The following is a 19,068-nucleotide window of genomic DNA, read 5'->3' as shown; positions in this document are numbered from 1 at the left end:
AACAGAGAAAAACTCTACAAATAGCAGATCATAGAATATCAGGGTTGGAAGGGACCTCAGGAGGTCATCTAGTCCAACCCCCTGCTCAAAGCAGGACCAATCCCCAGACAGATTTTTACCCCAGTTCCCTAAATGGCCCCCTCAAGGATTGAACTCACAACCCTGGGTTTAGCAGGCCAATGCTCAAACCAGATGCAGAACAAGAAGATGACTCAGGGATTCCAAACCAACCACAGCCAGTCATTGCAACTAATGGACAGCCAGATGACCAAGTTGTTATGCATTTGGGTTGCATAATTAGAAAACCTGTAAGATTCAAAGACACTTAACATTCTGACCTTCAAGGATAGCATGATAGATATTGTAAATGGTAGTTATGGAGAACTTAAAGGGGGAGATGTAATGGAATGTTAAACCAGTGATTCTCAAACTTTTTTACTGGTGATCCCTTTCACATAGCAAGCCTCTGAGTACGACCACCTCATCAATTAAAAATGATTTTAAATATATTTAACACCATTATAAATGCTGGAGACAAAGCGGGGTTTGAGGTGGAGGTTGACAGCTCACAACCGCCCATCTAAGAACTTTGCGACCCCTTGAGGGGTCCTGACCCCTAGTTTGAGAACCCCTGTGCTAAACTGTATTATACATGGTAGAGCATTAAAGGATCTTATGATGAACACATTTGGTGTCTAAGTAAGCTCTGTGAACAGTCCATATCTGGTACAGAGGACCATGACAAACATATACGCAGCACATCAATTAAAACACTTCTACAAATCTGGACTGTGCTATTAGTTTCAGACTTCGTTACTACAGCATAAATTGTTTTCATGTAATTGAAGGACTTAAAATTGTTTAACCCTTTATACATTAGACTGAAATTAGAATTTATAAAACTCTCAACATACAGTATAATGACAATCCAAACAAAGATAGTGCAGATACTAGCTGACAACGGGTCACATCCAGCGAAGGTAAAGAGTTAAAGTTACTCAGTCATTACAGGAAGAAGAAGAAAAACTGTAAAAATTGGTTAGAATTGATCATGAAAATAAGAAGTTTCTTTTTACAGATATATAAATTGTGCAGAGGAAAGGCACTGCTACAATGAGGGATGTGGTTGGCACAGCTCAGCAACTACCTAGAATTTAATTGATGGCATTTATTCTTTAACCCTCTTCCTTGTTTAAATTAAAAAAGACCTAAGATTTACTTTAAAAGGCTGTCTTAATTTTGCACTATTTATAGTAATTTCTTGTAATAAAAAGTGCATTAGAACATCTGTCCCCAAAACATTAATAAATGAAGTCTGATAACAGCTTTTTGAGTGTTAGTAAACTGGAAGTAATATTATCCCCATTTCATAGATGGGGAAAACTGAGGTACAGACAGGTAATTCTGTGGCAAATCCAGGAATAAAACTCCCAGAGCTCCAGCCTCTCAGTTCTATGTCTTGCTCACAAGATCATCCTGCCTTATCAGTAGATACTTGGCCACTGTTCTTATCTCTTTTGAAAAGGTAGCCGTTTTATATAGTTAGTTACTGAAAATGACATTTGCAGGTGATGAGCACACCCAGTCAATTGTTGCTTTTCACTATGGTCAAACGCATTCAAAAGGCCACTTCTGGCTTTAACAAGCGATTCTCCTTTTTATACAAAGGAATTTTTTAAAATGCCGCCTTCATTCTCTGCACAGCGCTTTAGAAGCCCATCTCATTATACCAAAAATACCTAACTGATCCCTTTATTTGTATGAAACTAGAAATGAAAACTACTATTAGTACAGAAAGAGGAAAAAAAGGCTTAAAAGTTCTGGTGCACATAAAGGATAAGAACATAAGAACGGCTATACTGGGTCAGACCAAAGGTCCATCTAGCCCAGTATCCTTTCTTCCAACAATGGCCAATGCCAGGTGCCCCAGAGGGAATGAACAGAACAGGTATCATCAAGTAATCCATCCCCTGTCGTCTATTCCCAGCTTCTGGCAAACAGAGGCGAGGGACACCATCCCTGCCCATCTTGGCTAATAGCCACTGATGGATCTACATAGTCATTAATGGACCTAAATGAAGTGATTACACATTTATAACTAAAGTTTCTATGAGTATTTGGAACCTAATTGAAGAAAGTTCTACGTTAATGTTTGGGCATTAGAAATACTCGTTTCAATTAAGTGCTTGAAACAATTAAATTATCTGACAGCTATTTCACTAGGATTATTATAGATTTATAATGGAATATAGGAAAAAACTGTACATATCAATCTCCATTGTAAAGATTTTACTTAAGCCTGTTATGTTAACAAAAACACAAGAGCTTTCAGATTATTCCTAGAAGACATCTTAAAATAACTTCATAGCAATGTTTTTACTTACTAGTCAATGTTTGCTTAATGTGCACATCTATCTCATGTCTGGACTGCATGGAAAAAAACACCATTTGTATTTCATTTAGTGACCTGAGAAATATGCAGTATATGCATGCAGTTTTAAGGCCACGGAAGAGTGTGCACAATTTAACTACAGGTATTTTGCTGCTTGTCATTACATGGCTGGCATTTTCCTATCTTTTGCAAGTAAAATATTTAAATGTAGAAATAAAAAAAGGAAATCAGCACTGATTGGCTGGACCTGTAATCTAGTCGCAGTGCACCACAGGGACTGGAGTTCAAGTGCCTTAGGAATGTCATAGGCTGGATGCACTGTGGAGATAATATGTTCTGTTATTAGAGGGTGGGGGACACGTGGAATAATTTAATCATTCTCAAGTAACGCTCTCTGGCCAATGCCAGTGTTAGAAAGTAACTCTTTGGCTTTAGAGACACCCCAGGCAGTCCTCAGCTGGAAGGAAGGTTAGTGCAGTGTGAACCCTTTGAGGGGAAGAGGAGTATTGTAAATAAATGTGTTGGGCCTCAGTTTTAAAGAGATCAGATAATTTGTGTGTGTAATCACTGCAATTACCACTGCCAGGCATCCCACAGTCTGTGGCTGTTGTCCAGATCCAGAAGTGGCAGTCCACCATGTGTTATTTGTCCACAAGTACAACACAAAGCTGTGAGCTGCTCCTCTTTGTCTCAGGGTCTCCACAAGTGACGCTGATGGGTTGGTTTTTTTGTGGTTTGCCTGTTGCTGCAGAGCGTGGGTGTGGGTTACTTGCTGGGATTATCTGGGTATATTTCTCTTAATCAATTCCCTGCTGTTGTGCAGCCTCATGGAATCATAGAATATCAAAGGTACCTCAGGAGGTCATCTAGTCCAACCCCCTGCTCAAAGCAGGACCAATCCCCAGACAGATTTTTGCCACAGATCCCTAAATGGCCCCCTCAAGAATTGAACTCACAACCCTGGGTTTAGCAGGCCAATGCTCAAACCACTTAGCTATCCCTCCCCCCCAAGCTATGGTGCACCTCCATCCCTCCTGTTCTGTGCCAGTGGCACATAATTTCTTGTGGGTTATAATACATGGGTCTAATTTTGGTTGTTGGGTTTAGTGTGTGGGTGCTGGATGGTGTTGGTGGCTTATGATATACAGGAGGTCAGACTAGATGACCCGGCAGTCCCATCTGGCCTTAGACACTACTATGACTCTAAGTACTTCTGGAACGCCCTCCACTGCTTTTCCATGACAACTGCAGATGCCTTCCAAAAGCTCCAACAGAACATTTTCTTGCTGAGCATGGAATGCAAGCTGAACACTGATCCTGACCACTATTTTGTGAAAATGTCTTGGAAGTGACACTGGCTCCAGAGGATTTATGGGAATTGGATCTCTTCTCCCATAATTCTCCAGGGCTCACCAACATATCCCAGAAGCCTTTTCAAAATTTCCCAGAGCCAACTTCTTCTAGGGGCAATGCCAGGGATTTTGGGATAGGTACCCAGAATGCAATGCATTGGGGAAAAGTGTAGAACAGCACTAGTGAGGTGCAGAGCAAAACTGTGGCAGCTAACATGAATAAAAATGACTCTGGGGGGAAACTGAACTGAGTGTGATTAAACCAGTTCGGTCTCCAATCACACCAGATCACTGAGACACAGTTTGATTTTTTAGCTCGGATACAAGCTATTTCGTAGCAGGGGAAACCAGCAGAGCAGCATTCTCTCTCCATGTGAGTCCCCCAACCCTTTTCTCTAAGATTTTGGCCCTTCTACTCCCCGCCACTCAAAGTAAGAGAGCACATGGGCTGCATCTATAACAAGTCTTAAAAATAACGCAGATGCATCACCCAAGTGCAAAAATGCATCTGAAAAACGACATGAAATGAAAAATGCTTTTGCAGTCCTGTTTAAAGCATCTCTACTGTTATTCAGATTATACTACTGCTTTTCTTTGGGAGTTCCCATTCAAATTCAAACATCTCATTTACTATGAACGGTTTTTTTCATAAATACTTTACAATTCTCTCTTATCACTCCTTTGGATGAATGAAAAATCTTGTATTTATAAAAGTATATCTGTATAGACTTTGAAAGTTATTTGAAGTACAGGTGTAGCAAACATGGGTGCCTTCCAGTGCACAGAGATGATTAGAGTGGCTAACCTTGTAGGATTAATACACCCAGCATCAGGGCGGGTGCAAGGATGTTTCGCGCCCTAGGCAAAACTTCCGCCTTGCGACCCCCCGCCCTCCCCGAGCCCTGTGGCAGCTCTCCGTCCCCCCCTCCGCCCTCCCCACAGCAGCTCGCCCCCCCTCTGCCCTGAGGCGCCCCCCCTCCCCCGCGGCAGCCCGGGAAGCCGTGCAGCAGCTCCCCGCCCCAGCTCACCTCTGCTCCACCTCCTCCGCTGAGCACGCCGCCCCGCTCCATTTCTCCCGCCTCCCAGGTTTGCGGCGCCAATCAGCTGTTTGGCACCACAAGCCTGGGAGGGAGAGAAGCAGAGCGGGGCGGCGTGCTCAGGGGAGGAGGCGGAGCAGAGGTGAGCTGGGGCGGGGAGTTCCCCTGAGTGCCGCCCCCCCACCCCACTTGCTGCAGGCGGCTCTCCCCGCGCCCCCCTGCCCCAGCTCCCTCCGCCTAAATGCCGCCGCCGCCCGGGACGGCCCAAGATCCAGCCGCCACGGTCGCCGCCGAAGGACCCGAAATGCTGCCCCCCCAAATGCTAGTGCCCTAGGCAACCGCCTAGGTCGCCTAATGGGTTGCACTGGCCCTGCCCAGCCAGGTCATGATGGAGTAATACATCAAGTATATGGCTCCACCACCTAAAAAAGTATAAGGCCATGAAGCCCAAAGGACTAGTTCACTTTAGACAGTGTCATGGTAGTGGCTGTTATAGCAGCAGTTTGATCAGGTTGCTAATCGATGGAGAGAGAAAAACAATAATACTGAGACATACGAGGTACATGGATTCTTCTCAGAAGAACCAACGGTGAGATGAAAATTCAAACAAAATGTGCAGATTTGGGGATGATCCTTTTATGCCCCGTCTGCAACCTTTTTCCCTATCCAAGGAAACTGTTTTGAAACATGCTTTTAAAGATGGTTTCTAATAGAAATAATGTACTCGTCAGAAAGGACAGTACATAGCTTTATTAAATCTAGGCTTAAAAAATATCCAAGGCAATTTTAACGAAAGGCAAGTTCATGCTACAACTAGAGGGGACATGGTTACACACCACAGTTAAGGTTTCATCTCCACTGTAAAATGTAACCATGTTGTAATTACAGCCCTGCGCAGATACACAAATGTGTATCTGCATCCGATCTGCTATCTGCAAAAATTATCTGCGGATTTGCAGGGCTTTACACTGGGGGCCGGGCTGAGGCTCCGAGGCATCCCACCCACCGGAGCCCAGTCGGGGAGAGCCGCAGGCAGCCGTAGGGAGCCTGCACAAAGTCGCAGACCCTTCCCCATCTGCCCTCGGCCGGGCAGGGAGCTTGGCAGGCAGGGCCACGGCTGGGGGCTGCTTTCAGCCTCTGCTCCGCACTGTGGGCAGATGGAGGGTCCACTGTGGCTCCCCGGCTGGGCTCCACACTGGCCTGGCCGGGGGGAGAGGGGAGACCTGTGGAGCTGCCCGGGAGCTGCTTGGGCCCCTCGCCCAGGGCAGGTATAGGATCTGCCACCGCTGCCCCCGCCCGGCGCTTATCATGGCCGGGCTGCGGCTCCGAGCCGCTCCCCTCCCCAGCCGGAGCTGGGTTGGGGAGAGCTGCGCGGGCAGCTGTGGGGAGCTGCGGCAGACCCTCAATCTGCCCTGGGCAGGGGGCCTGAGAAGCTCCCTGCCCAGTGTCCCTGCCCCCCAGGCTCCCCGCCCAGGGCAGGTGGAGGATCTGTGCTGCGGCTCCTCACAGCTGCCCACCTGGCTCTTACCGTCAGAGCCCTGCGTGGATATAAAATTTGTATCCGCATCTGCACTGCTATCTGCAGAAATGGTCCACGGATATAAAGCGGATACCCACAGATTTGCAGGGCTCTAGTAATCTTGTCTCTTGACTCAATTGTATTATAGAGTGTGATCAAGTCATGCCCAAGTCGACACTGGCCAGTACACGGGTGTTAATACAAACAGAGGAGAAAGTGTAGTGTGGCCTAGGCCTTAGAACTTTTAGGCTGGAAAGTACCAAAGGTCCATGAAGTCCCATCCCCCCCACCCCCTTCTGGCAGGAACACCCAGCTGGCAGTAGAGATGGACTCTTCAAAAAGTATTAGTTTCCACTTTTCTATTACATTTTACTCTCTCCCTTGCATAGTTTCTTTTTTTTTTTAATCACACTTCTTTACGTGGACCTCGCCCCTCTAAGGTGACAAGCACCCTCACCTCCTGCTAAGGCTCATCCTGTCCCCAGGATCAGGCCGTTGGCTTTCAGGCTGTAAGATAGAGCAGCAGCCTCATTAGAATGACAGCAGACAATATGTACCTCAGGAAACTATCCGAGAGTGATGCGTAGCCTTTCAGTGGAAGAGAGGAAATTTGAAGTTCAGCAGATGGCTACAAGTAAGAGTTAGGACACAGGAGTTCTAGAATCTTACAGACTGACTCTAGAGGAAGCAGAGTATAAAATACAAGTAAATTTGATTTGTGTGGCTTTGATCTTTCTTTTGTGCAAGCTATCATAAATATGACAAAAATACTGCATAAACAACTAAGATGTGCATCCCCGATTTACTGTGACCCCTGCCTATATGGTTGACTTGTGCTGCAGCCTAAGAGGGATCTTGACCCAGTTAACCATGTTGAATACTGAAGTCATGCTGTACTGGAGAAAAAAACTGAAATATAAAAGGCATAATAACAGATCCACAAGCTGGGGGTGTCAAAGAAACCTAAACCAAACCAAAACCAACAACTTACTAAGCTCTTAAATTTTAAACGTAAACATTGCAGATGAAAAGTTATGGTCCAGAGGATAAGTGCAATAATAATCAATTCATTTATATTAGAAATGCTTCCAATTCTATTAGAATCTTTTTTCTTTATATACTATTTTTGTGTCCTGAGAGGTTTTGTTCATCTTTGAACAAATAACTATTTCTTGCTTCTGTCCCCATCTTTCCAATACTGTTCAGTCTGCATTTCTGTAAGTCGTGAGATAGTTCGTTGAAATGCAAAGATTTCCTCCTCTCCTGTAAACATGGAAAGTCCTCCAGCTGAATCCTAGATTGATATTTAAAAAAACAACACAGAACTGTGAGGCACAGATCTATTTTGATCAGCATCCCATCCAAACTATACCTCTGAATGCTTTAGAGAGCTTAATAATACAAGACAGTGGACAGTATAGGGTACCAAAAGGAAAATAAAATGTAAAAACTCTCAAAGTAATGTTAAAGGAAATCCCACTCAATTCTCTGTAGAAATATGACAAAGCAATATATGTGGGCTAAAAGGAAAATGATGATGTTGGCACCTACTTCTACTTTTTTGTTGACTGACTCAAGACAGAGCTACATTTTCTTGATTGTTTTAACATACAATTGTTACAGTTTAATGGCTGATTACCATCACTGGTAAAATATGGTTTTATTCTTTCCTTAAAATTAAATAATAAATTATAACAAATGTTAAGTAATCCCAAACCTTAGATGAATTTAAGCAATCAGAAGACAGGCAATACTTTTGGGGGCCAGTATTGCTTGCTTTGTGTACACAGTAATTAATGCACATGACCAAAAGCTTAATTCATTTGAGTCACTCCCAAAATGCAAAAATCGCAGAAAAATGCCCTATATGGAGCGATCTAGTTAAAAATTATTTTAAAAGCTATTAGCAGTTGTAATAAAACAACTAGGTAGATTCGCTTGTAACAAACACAAACTTATTAGGAGCCACTCGGACCAGTATCCAGTGGACAGATTTGTAAGGTAACCCTGCATCTCTACAAAGAGTAGGGTGACCAGACGTCCTGATATTATCGGGACAGTCCCGATTTTAGGGGACTTGTCCCGCGTCCTGACCTTACATTGGTCGGGACGCCCTTTGTCCTGATATCAGGGACCGTCCGATCCGCTTCCTGGGGCAGCTCCCAGTGCCCGCCCACTGGCAGGAGCGCCGCGTGCTGCAGGGGCGGGGCTTGCAGGCGCCGGGAGCAGGCAGAGAGCCCTCTACCCCTCCCCCCCCCGACCCGACCCGCAACCCTAGGAGCCAGAGGGACCAGCCTGCCAGATGCTTCCCGGGACAGGAACCGCCCCAGGTGAGCACCGCCGGGACTCCCCACCTCGCCCCCTGGCAGGTCCCTCTGGCTCTTAGGGTGGGGTGGGGGGGCTCTGCGTGCTGCCGGCGCCTGCAAGCCCTGCTCCGCGGCTCCGGCAGCTCCCATTGGCACTTTCCCCAGCCAATGGGAGCCACGGAGCTCGTGCTTGTGGCGGGCGCAGCACGTGGAGAGTCTAGAGACCCCCCTCGCCGCTCTCACCCTAGAAGCCAGAGACCTCCGAGCAGGGCTGGTGAGTGCGGCCAGGGAAGGGGGCAGGGTGTGATGGAGGGAGTGTCTGGGAGGTGTGTGTGGGGCGCTGGGCAGTGGATGAGGTTTGTGTGTTTTGGGGTGCTAGACAGTGGGGGCCTGTTGGGGGGTGCTGGGCAGTTGGGGAGATCTGTGTGTGTCAGGGCACTGGGCAGTGCAGGTCTGTGTGGGGCATTGTGTAGTTGTGGTGGTGGGGCTGTGGGGAAGAGCATTGGGAGGGAGGGGAAATCTGTGTGTATTGGGAAACTAGCAAGTGGGGGGTTCTGTGTGGGGTGCTGGGCAGCTGTGGTGGGGCTGTGGGCAGGAAGGTGCTGGGCAGGGTGTGTGTGCACAGCACTGTGCATTTGTGGTGGAAGGGTTGTAGGGGGGCTCTGGGCATAGTGGATCCAGCGGGCGCTGGGCAGGGGAGTTGTGTGGCGCAGCATGGTCCCACCCTCAACAGGAAGGGGCACGCTGGTAGCACAGGGCCAGGCGGACCAGTGTGCCTCTGGCTCTGGTCGGGGCTGTGCATCTGTGTCTGTCTGTCTCTCCCCCCCCCCCACCCCCCTGCTTGCCCAATGTGTCCTGATATGTCACTCTTGTGATCTGGTCACCCTAACAAAGAGATACAACTGACAATTTATTTGTCATTTCCATTTGTTAAACATACTGAGCTAAACTGATGCCTGGAGCAACTCCACTGAACTCACTGAAATTACATCAGGGTGAAGCTTGGGTCAGTATTTTCATAAATTGTTGAGTAAATACATAGAATATTAAGATATAAAATGATTCATAGATTTATGCAAAATGGATCCATATCTATTGATCTATTCCTTGACCATACAGATACAGTAAAATATGTAATTATTAAAGTGACAACTGTGCTGCATGGATTCTACTACACAGCAGCAAGCCATCTGTTAAATGTTTACTTCATTCTTTCTCCTGCAATGGTGCCATGATATCAGACCAAAGCCAATTATGCTTTTTGTAACAAAAGGAGATGATGTTGATATCACTCACCTGGCTCAACCCCAAATCATCCATCAGTATTCTGCTTTCCTCCAGGCCACTGTCATGATGTTCTAGCGGAAACAAGCTTTGGAGAGGTGTCAATGCAGAACAAATAATACGTACCTGAAATAGGGGGAAATGTGTATTGGCACCATTGCTTGTGTTTTACACACATCTTTTATGGAAAAAGCTTAAAAGTACTTCATTTTGTTTTTCCAAGTATCTTTCTGAAGTTTCACCCACCCACTAGTACTGCAGCTATGTGAATTTATGGTGTAGTCTCTTGTGAGAGGCCAGTAAATAAATAATGATATTAACTTTAACCAGGTATTTTTCTGAATAACAACTTGCAGACTTTTTATTCATATGCCAGGGTAGTAACTGCTTTCTCCCCTCAGTGATCCATTCAGTAGGAATGGATCCACCTAACTGTGTCACCACACCCTCAGAATATTTGTCATATGACATAATCTTTACCACTGTAATTTCTAAAAAAAGCAATATGAAAATCACTAGGAAATTATGGATTTTCACTAGTTAGGGTTGCACTGAGAGGATAAATGAACTGCACAGACATTCTCATCAAATGAATGTTTAAGGAATATGAAGTCTTTCTAAAAGTTCAGTTTGGCCACTACATTTTGGACCCATAAGATTCAAGTGAGTTAAAAATTTAGCTTGAATTTTATCATTACTACTTTTTAATAATACTATTAAGGCTGGAATAACTATTTTCAGATCTGATTTGAAGAGATACTGTATACAGTGAAGCACCGGTATCCCTATGAGGTTTATGATATAAACATACTGTAATATTATTGTGGACAGCATACAGTATATTGATAGATCCCAGACAAAAGATTTCCATTGCAGATCAGTCTCCACAAATATTTAGTTTCACAATGATGGAAAAAATATAGATCAGTATGTATTAAGTTTTAGCTCTGTGACCTTTTTAGATGATTTTTCCACAGGATTAGTTATAGGGTAAATAGGGATAATGTTGTTTAATGCTCATATGTTCTTTGGAGGAGGTCATATTTCATGATCACCTGATGTGTTTCTTCAAGATGATACTAAGAGGTAACAGATTGCAAAAATAAGTACCTCTGATTTTGTTACTCCATGCCTACTGCATACATATTTTCTAAGACACTGTATTTAGTCCCAGTTCAGCATGGTATTTAAGCAGGTTCCGAACTTTAAGCACAAGAGTAGTCCAACTGACTTCAATAAGACTATTCACGTACTTAAAGTTAGGCAGGTACTTAAGTTTCTTGGTGAATCAGGGCCTTTATGATCATCTTGAAAAAGACTGATATCTCAATTGATATTTCCTGATTGCATACATATTTAAGTGTGTGCATATATAATCACACACAGGATGGAACTTAATATTTTCATTACTCTTTTAAAATGATCAGCTTAAATATGAAATGCCCTTTTTGTTGTTTTAATAGTGCTGATTTTGCTTCCCCATGATTGAAACCTTTGTAAATCCAAGTTAAGTGGTGCATTTATCATTACTATTCCATTAGCAGTTCTGCAACCTGATTTAAAATCTACAATCAATGTTTCTTCTAAAATTAATATCACATTTTAACAAATATATTAACACTTTAATATTCTCTTCATTATTAGTCCTGACTGGCTGTGCTAACATGCCAATGGTCCCTTCCAAATTAAAATCATCTAGCATGAGTTTAGCTCCAGAATACTCAGTGGCACATTCTTTAGTTACTAGAATGACAACACCCATTTAATTGTTTATTTCCTGATTCAGTAAAACATCCCTATTCAGGAAGGACAAATAAGGACATACCTAAATTTATGCACATGCTTAAGTCCCATTGAAATCAGTAGGACTTAAAACAAGTGCTTATTTGCTTTCCTGAATTGAGGACTTTATAGGAAAGCATTCTGAAATGACGTTTGTTTTAAAACATGGTCATATTTCGTTAAGCTCACAATTTTCAAATCGTTAACAATAATTTTTCACTTTTTTAAAAAACACTTGATAGACTACAAATGTCTAGAAATGGCCAGATATTACTCTTAAGTGAAGGTACCTTTAATAAGGAAAAATATGTACATTTCAGATGTGGAACGAAGCCAAAGTAAGTTATGTTTTTGAAAAATGAAAATAAAGGAAAATTAATTCCCTGAAATTCTGCTTCTTTGAAGACATCGCATAGGATTCTCAATCCTGGAATTAAGCTGGCAGTTTTGTGGCATTGTGCTAAGGAGCACAAACCCAAGAGTGAGAGTCTTATAGGAATAGGTCTTCAAAGAAGAATATTTAACATTATTAAATAGTCATAGACAATTTTCTGGACGTGGCCATTACTTTCTATTTAAGTATGAAAAATGTAAGTGTCCTCTTTCCTCTCTCAGTACCCAAGCCACTCTTACCAGGGGTAAAGGAAGAAATTAAAATATAGCAGGACCTTGCTAGTTCATGCTAATGCCTGGAAGACCCCTGGCCAATTACTGACCCTTGTGGAAAAATAAGGCTCTGATCCTGCACTGAGCTGCCTGTGAGCAGACCCCTCCACCAGCATGGAGCCCCAATGGCTTCATTGGAGTTCTGTGTGGGCTCTGGGGTCAGCCCCCACGGAGCTCTGTCCTGGATTGGTGAGCAAACAATTGTGCACTACAAGTGATAACAGAGGTGAGAGCAGTCTATTTGACTTGATTTTTTAAAATAATTGTTGCAACATGTATTGTGTATTTGAATTATTGTAAAGACACCCAGTGAGTCTTGACTGGACATGATCATAGCAAATTTTGTAGAAGTAGTCGTCTCAGTAATATATTACCTCTGTTGTTAAGTCTTTGCCAAAAAATGCAGAGAAACTGCCATTTTTGAGTGTGCAAATTATGCATGTGACTGAACTAAATGTGAGATTCTACTATAGCTGACAATGTTATCTAAAATAAGATGGTCTTACTTGTTACCTGATGGAAGACAGGATTAATTTATAAAATGGCCAAATAACATTATAATACATGCATACCTGAAACACTTAGTTCTCACCTTATGATCATAAAATGTATCAATAAGAGTAATGAAGCGGCGAGCTTGGGTCCTTTTTGCTATGGTAAGTAGTGGTATGTTACGAACAAAGACTGTGTCAAAATTCTTACATATTTCCAAATAGTCACTAGCTCCAATTGGCTGAAATAAAAAAAAAAGTGATCATTGGAATGCCCACTACAGAGAGAATGATGCATTAACCCTACATTTCAAAATACTACAATTACAGCATGGTGGATGAAAACTACTCCAAAATATTTCTTATTTTCCTCCTTTATATCGTTTGTCTCAGAGAAGCTTCGGCTTCAGTGTCTCCATTTCTGATTGCCGATTCCTGTTGTTGATGTCTCAACCTAATAGTGCTTGATTGTTTAGAATTTGGCTCATTTGAAAACTTCTCATCTGCTTCTTGACAACACATTATGACCTCTATGACAATCTTAAACACAAGAATAGCAGTAACCCAAAATCTGCAGGGGAATAGACTGAACATATTGTCTAGCTACAAAGTCAATGCAAATTATGAATAATTTGGACTGCTATTAGGAATATCCATTATTGATGCTTTTCAGTAGCAAAATCTGTAGTCAAAACACAAATCCATAGTTTAGATACTAAATTTTAATTAGAATTGTATTTGACACAACTAAGAGCAATTGTCTAACTTTCCAGATTCTGAAAGTCAGGGGAAGCAGACAAAAACCTTTAGTTATAGCAAAATTTCTCTCAAAACTATATTTAAAAGAGATGTCAAGATATTACATACAGTTCAAAACTTGATCTACCATTAATACTGAATTAAAAGCTTTAATGAAAAGTTTAGATGTTCATTTAAAGATCTGAGATAAATATCACATGCAAGAACACAAAAGTAAATTTGTTTAAAATGATTTTCTGCATTATTTATACATCAAGACCTCAGCTGTTTGCAGTGTTTTTGCAGCCACGTTGGTCCCAGGATATGAGAGACACAAGGTGAGTGAGGTAATATCTTTCATTGGACCACCTTCTGTTGGTGGAAGGGAAAAACTTTCAAGCTTCACAGAGCTCTTCCTTAGGTCTAGGGAGGAGCTCTGTGAAGGTTGAAAGATTGTCCCTTCCACCCACACAAGGTGATTCAATAAACGATAATTACCTCATCCATCTTGTCTCTCTCAAGACCTAAGTTCACAGTTCTAATTTTTTCCTGCAGTAGTCAATGATGTCCCCAATACAGTTAACCCCTATTTTACTGCAGGGAATATTTTATATTGAGCTATTCGTATGTAACTGTGCTTAGAAGAAAAAGTCTCGCACACTGATTTACAACTTATGGGCCAAATCCTATTTGTTTTACTCATAAAGAGGTAGTTCGGTGCTTTGACTGGAACATGCAGGATTTTTCTCTATTAACCCAGAAATCCCTTCATCCGTTAATGAAATGCAACTACCTCTACAATTAAATATGGTGACAGTGCATAGCAACACCTCTAAACAACATCTTAGAACAGGAAGTAAAAAAAATTTATCCAACTGAGACTATCAGGGGAAGTTTTTTGTAGGCCAAATGCAATTACCAAACTGGAATTTCACCTGGACCTCAGGGCACACACCTCTCCTCTTGCAAGAAATTGTAGGAGATCTTTAATTACTAGAAGTGACCAGGACTTGGTTTCAAGTCTCTCTCCCTACATCCAAAGCATCAGTCAAATGGAAGAAAGCCACAAGAATTACGATCTTGTAGAGAAGAGGTTGTCTACATAAGATACACAAACACGGGAAAGTGAAGTTCTGAAAGACATTCCAGAAAAATCTTCTCAAGAAATAGTGAAACTGAGGCAACCAGTTTCCAGCTCCTTCAGAGCAGAGGAGGGCATGGATGCTCCTAAAACTTCTCTAATATCTCAAGGGTTGCAATAGATCCCTTCCCCTCCCATGAATCCCTTCCCCTCCCATTCATAATCATGCAACATTCCTATGGCAACTACAGCAATTACCTACATCATGGAAAAGTAATATGAATGTATATATGTATTTTAGCTGTCTTTAGCGTGTTATATATTAGGTAATCACTCAAAAATTAAGCATAGAGGTTTTTTCACTTCATTTCACCTCCCCCTTCCATGAGTGATGTATTTCTCAGCTGGAATGTGGACAAAGAACAGCTGCATCATCTGGATCAGATAAAGCAGGAAAAGTTTAAGGAAGTTGTGGAAGAATTTGTGGATGGAAATTCTGCAGAAGATATCAAGCTGAAACAATCCAATTTAACACCAGATCAATCTGACTGAAATACCAGCAAACTGGACAGCAGTCATATTGTATACCAGAGCAGATGATGGACAGTGCGTACCATGATGCATCCAAGGATTAGTGAGTTGGCCATAACCAAATGATTCAGCTAGTGATAACTCCTATTCCAGGTCTAGGACTGAAGAGCTCCTGGAATACGCAGAGAAGACTAAATACTTCTGCATTACAGAATGCATATAAGGGACACTGGGAAGTATCCTGATGGTACTTGAGAAGAATAATAAGCACATATCTATAATTCTGAAGAAACATATAAGTGAATAACCACTCAGATCCATTCTAGCACATGACCAGACTAAGCATTCTTCTACTGCAGCTCCAAGTTCTAAGGCATTAGTAACCCATATAGGGTGGTTTTGCACTCGACTTCTCGAGTAGTGATTTGGGCTGCCCTGACTCATTCCATGGACAGTCCTTTCAAGGATGGAGGCAAATCTCCCAAACTAAAATCCTATTAATAAAAGAAAATAAAAAAGTACAAAATATTACAGAACTCCAAACCAAACACCCATCCACCAAGGTGGATTGATTTAAATCAAAGTGATTTAAATGAGCAAGCAGAAACCCTTGATTTAAATCATCTATTTTAATCTTGTTTTGCATTTGTATTTCTTATTTTCCTAAAGAAAGGTTGGGTCTCACTGTTTGGTAAAAATTGGTACATCTTTTTGTTAATGAGGAGGACACACTATATCCATACACTTTTATTTAAGAAATTATAAAGCTTAACATACAATTATTCAGATTCTGATTTTTTTAAAATTATGTTAGAAAATAGTGAATGACTTTTTTTTAATAGATGATAATTTATTACTTTTGATTTGTGTCATCTTGCATTTGGATGGAAATTGGAATTCAATTAAAAATGCACGAAGCAGCATTTAAAAATTGCTTTTTTACTTGTTAAATAAAACTACTTTAAACATGAGGGATACTTTTTTTCTTATGTAAGTTTATCAAAACATGTTTTGCATTTAAAATTAACTGATTTTAGGTTGGACATTAGGAAAAACTTCCTAACTGTCAGAGTGGTTAAGCACTGGAATAAATTGCCTAGGGAGGTTGGGGATTTTTAAGAGCAGGTTGGACAAACACCTGTCAGAGATGGTCTAGATCGGGGTGGGCAAACTTTTTGGCCCGAGAGCCACATTGGGGTTGCAAAACTGTATGGAGGGCTGGGTAGGGAAGACTGTGCCTCCCAAAACAGCCTGGCCCCCACCTTTTATCCACTCCCTCCCACTTCCTGCCCCCTGGCTGCCCCCCTCAGAATTCCCAGGCCATCCAACCTCCCCCTGCTCCTTGTCCCCTAACAGTCCCCTCCTGGGACCCCCCACCCCCTATCCAACCCCCCTGCTCCCAGTCCCCTGACTACCCCAACCCCTATCCACACCCCTGCCCCCTGACAGGTCCCCCAGGACCTCACGCCTATCCAACCCCCCCGTTCCCCGTCCCGACTGCCCCCCCCAGAACCTCCGCCCCATACAACCGCCCCCTGCTCCCTGCTCCTTATCCAACCCCGCCCCAGTCCCTGTCCCCCGGGACCCCCCGGTCCCCTTACCATGCTGCTCAGAGCAGCATGTCTGGCAGCTGCGCCGCCTGGCTGGAGCTAGACACGCTGCCACTCTGCTCGGCAGGAGCATGCCGCCACGCCGCCCAGAGCGCTGCCCGCACGGCGGCGTAGCTGCAGGGGCGGGGGGACAGCAGGGGAGGGGCTGGGGGCTAGCCTCCTTGGCTGGGAGCTCAAGGGCTGGGCAGGCCGGTCCCGTGGGCCAGATGTGGCCCGCGGGCTGTAGTTTGCCCACCTCTGGTGTAGATAATACTTAGTCCTGCCTTGAGTGCAGGGTACTGGACTAGATGACATCTCGAGGTCCCTTCCAGTTCTCTGATTCTATGATTTATTAAATAAAGGAAATGGTTAGTGAATTGAACTAATTGTTTCTGGTCATCATGTCCTTCAAGATTGTAGAACTGGTAGGTCTCATCCTCACACACCTCATTTTTATTCATATATTAGAAGAGGAAAACAAGCTTTCCTGCTTTTCAACACCCAGTTGGTTTCTTAACTTTGAATGAACTAGTAATTGAATTGAACTAGTTGAATAAACTGAAATTAAGAAAATATTCTCTCTGAACCTGCTACTGCTGTCAAAAGTTACTTTAGCACATCAACAAATTTTGCTTCCAGGTGCTTAGTGAACAACTTCCACCATGTTTGACTTTCTTTAGCAATTTGGCAGAAAATGTTCTGCTTGTATATTTTTAATGTAAATTATTTTTATCGATTATACTAAGTTTGTGCTTTAACATAGGTTGTCATAATCTCACAATTAATTTTAAATAGGTTTATTTTTTAAAATCAGATTTTTTTATTTAAATTTTTTTAAAATCATAAATTTTCATCCATCCTGCCACCATCCACTGAGATGTATATCTTCTGACAATAAAAATTAAAATTAATTATCAATGGACTCCCACCCTTGGAGACTAAAAAGCATGATAATGCAAATTAAACTTTAACAGAAGACTGAAATAGTTGTAGAACAGACAAAAATAAGGCTAATGTGTTTCAAATCTGTAAAGAGCAACAAGGTTTTTTATAAACTAGGGTTAGTTTTTAAGTATATCAAGATCTAATATATACACACACACAGAGTTTATAGAGAGCTAAAATATACCTCCTAACAATTGTAAAAGACCTTGAGGTACTTCAGCAATGCAAAAGGTGGGCAATTTAAACAAAGAAATAGCCCAAACCAAATAAAGCTAAGGCTAGATGAGCTTGGGCACTCCTCAAGCTTGGAAATAGGTTCTATACTATTGATAAGCCAAACCCATATTCTTGTTTAGAAGCCAAATCTAAGCAATAATGCTTGGTAAATATGTGCAGAGAGCACCATGGGAACTGCTATGCAAATCTCCTGAACAGAGAGACCTGGCAGCCATATCTGTTCTATCCTGACTGGAATGAGCTTTGACATCACTGCCAAGCTGCACGGCTGCCTAGCTGTAACTGAGATGTAGACAGTAATGTCACTTGGCAACAGGAAAAACTAATCACATTAGTGTCATATGAAAGACAGACCTGGGCAGGCTTTCTAAGAGCGATAGTTCTCTCCACATAAGAACTCTATGACCTTTTCTTTTCCAAATTTGTGTAGAAGGGCATGGGCCTTCCAAACAAGCAAAATGGATTTTAATCCTAGTTCCAACAGTGGCTTGTTTTGTTATCTTGGATGAATCACTTAATGACTTTGAGCCTTACTTTCCCCATCTGTAAGCCAGGCATAAGAATAATTACCCAATTTATAAATGCTTTTATGGTACTTTAAAGCTTATCTTTGCACTCCCCAATGTACTGCTGTTCTGGGTAGGCAGCTCCCTCTCTGCTGTGTTTAAACAGTTTGAATTTACATTAGGTAATATCAGAAGAGGCCAAAAATACAGCTGTGGGTTAATGTGACATAGAGCATCCTGATGACACCCCTTCCCCATTCTCATGCCCCTGCTACATGGGCAGCATAGAGGGTGCATGGCGTAAGCACCCCTACATTGGTGCCATCCCACTGAAGGATCTCTGGGCCAGTTAAACAAGCTTTATGGCCAGATTACACCTGCACTGCAGCAAAAAGCAGTTGCATTGCACTGGAGGTTCTGGCTTTTCTACTGTAGTAATATTCAGAGGCTCCAGTCAGGACTGGGGACCCATTGCGTTAGTCATTGTACAAACACAAGAAAACATGGTTCCAACCCTTCAGAGCACCTCAAAAGCTTCTTCCCCTCCCATATTGCCAGCTGGTCCTCATCCAGCTGCTGCTCTCTGGCAGGCACTGTGATAGTGTTGGACAT

At 42.6% G+C, this 19,068-nt stretch overlaps 1 protein-coding gene across 1 annotated transcript in view; it reads right to left on the bottom strand.

The window, feature by feature from the left end:
• Positions 1-7,395: 7,395 nt before the first annotated feature.
• The window catches only part of AFG1L (AFG1 like ATPase), a 131,863-nt gene continuing 120,190 nt past the window's right edge, over positions 7,396-19,068 (bottom strand). Inside the window, exons 11-13 of the mRNA XM_065401410.1 lie at positions 12,931-13,071; positions 9,903-10,016; positions 7,396-7,594 (exon numbers count right to left, since the gene is read on the bottom strand). Of these exons, the coding sequence (XP_065257482.1) occupies positions 7,466-7,594; positions 9,903-10,016; positions 12,931-13,071 (384 nt within the window). The 3' untranslated portion in view covers positions 7,396-7,465. The remainder of the gene's footprint in view (positions 7,595-9,902; positions 10,017-12,930; positions 13,072-19,068) is intronic.

Source organism: Emys orbicularis, chromosome 3 (genome assembly GCF_028017835.1).
Source record: "Emys orbicularis isolate rEmyOrb1 chromosome 3, rEmyOrb1.hap1, whole genome shotgun sequence".
NCBI classification, from domain to species: Eukaryota; Metazoa; Chordata; order Testudines; family Emydidae; genus Emys; species Emys orbicularis.
The sequence above is the reverse complement of the archived record's forward strand: the minus strand, read 5'-3'. Positions and strand labels throughout refer to the sequence as shown.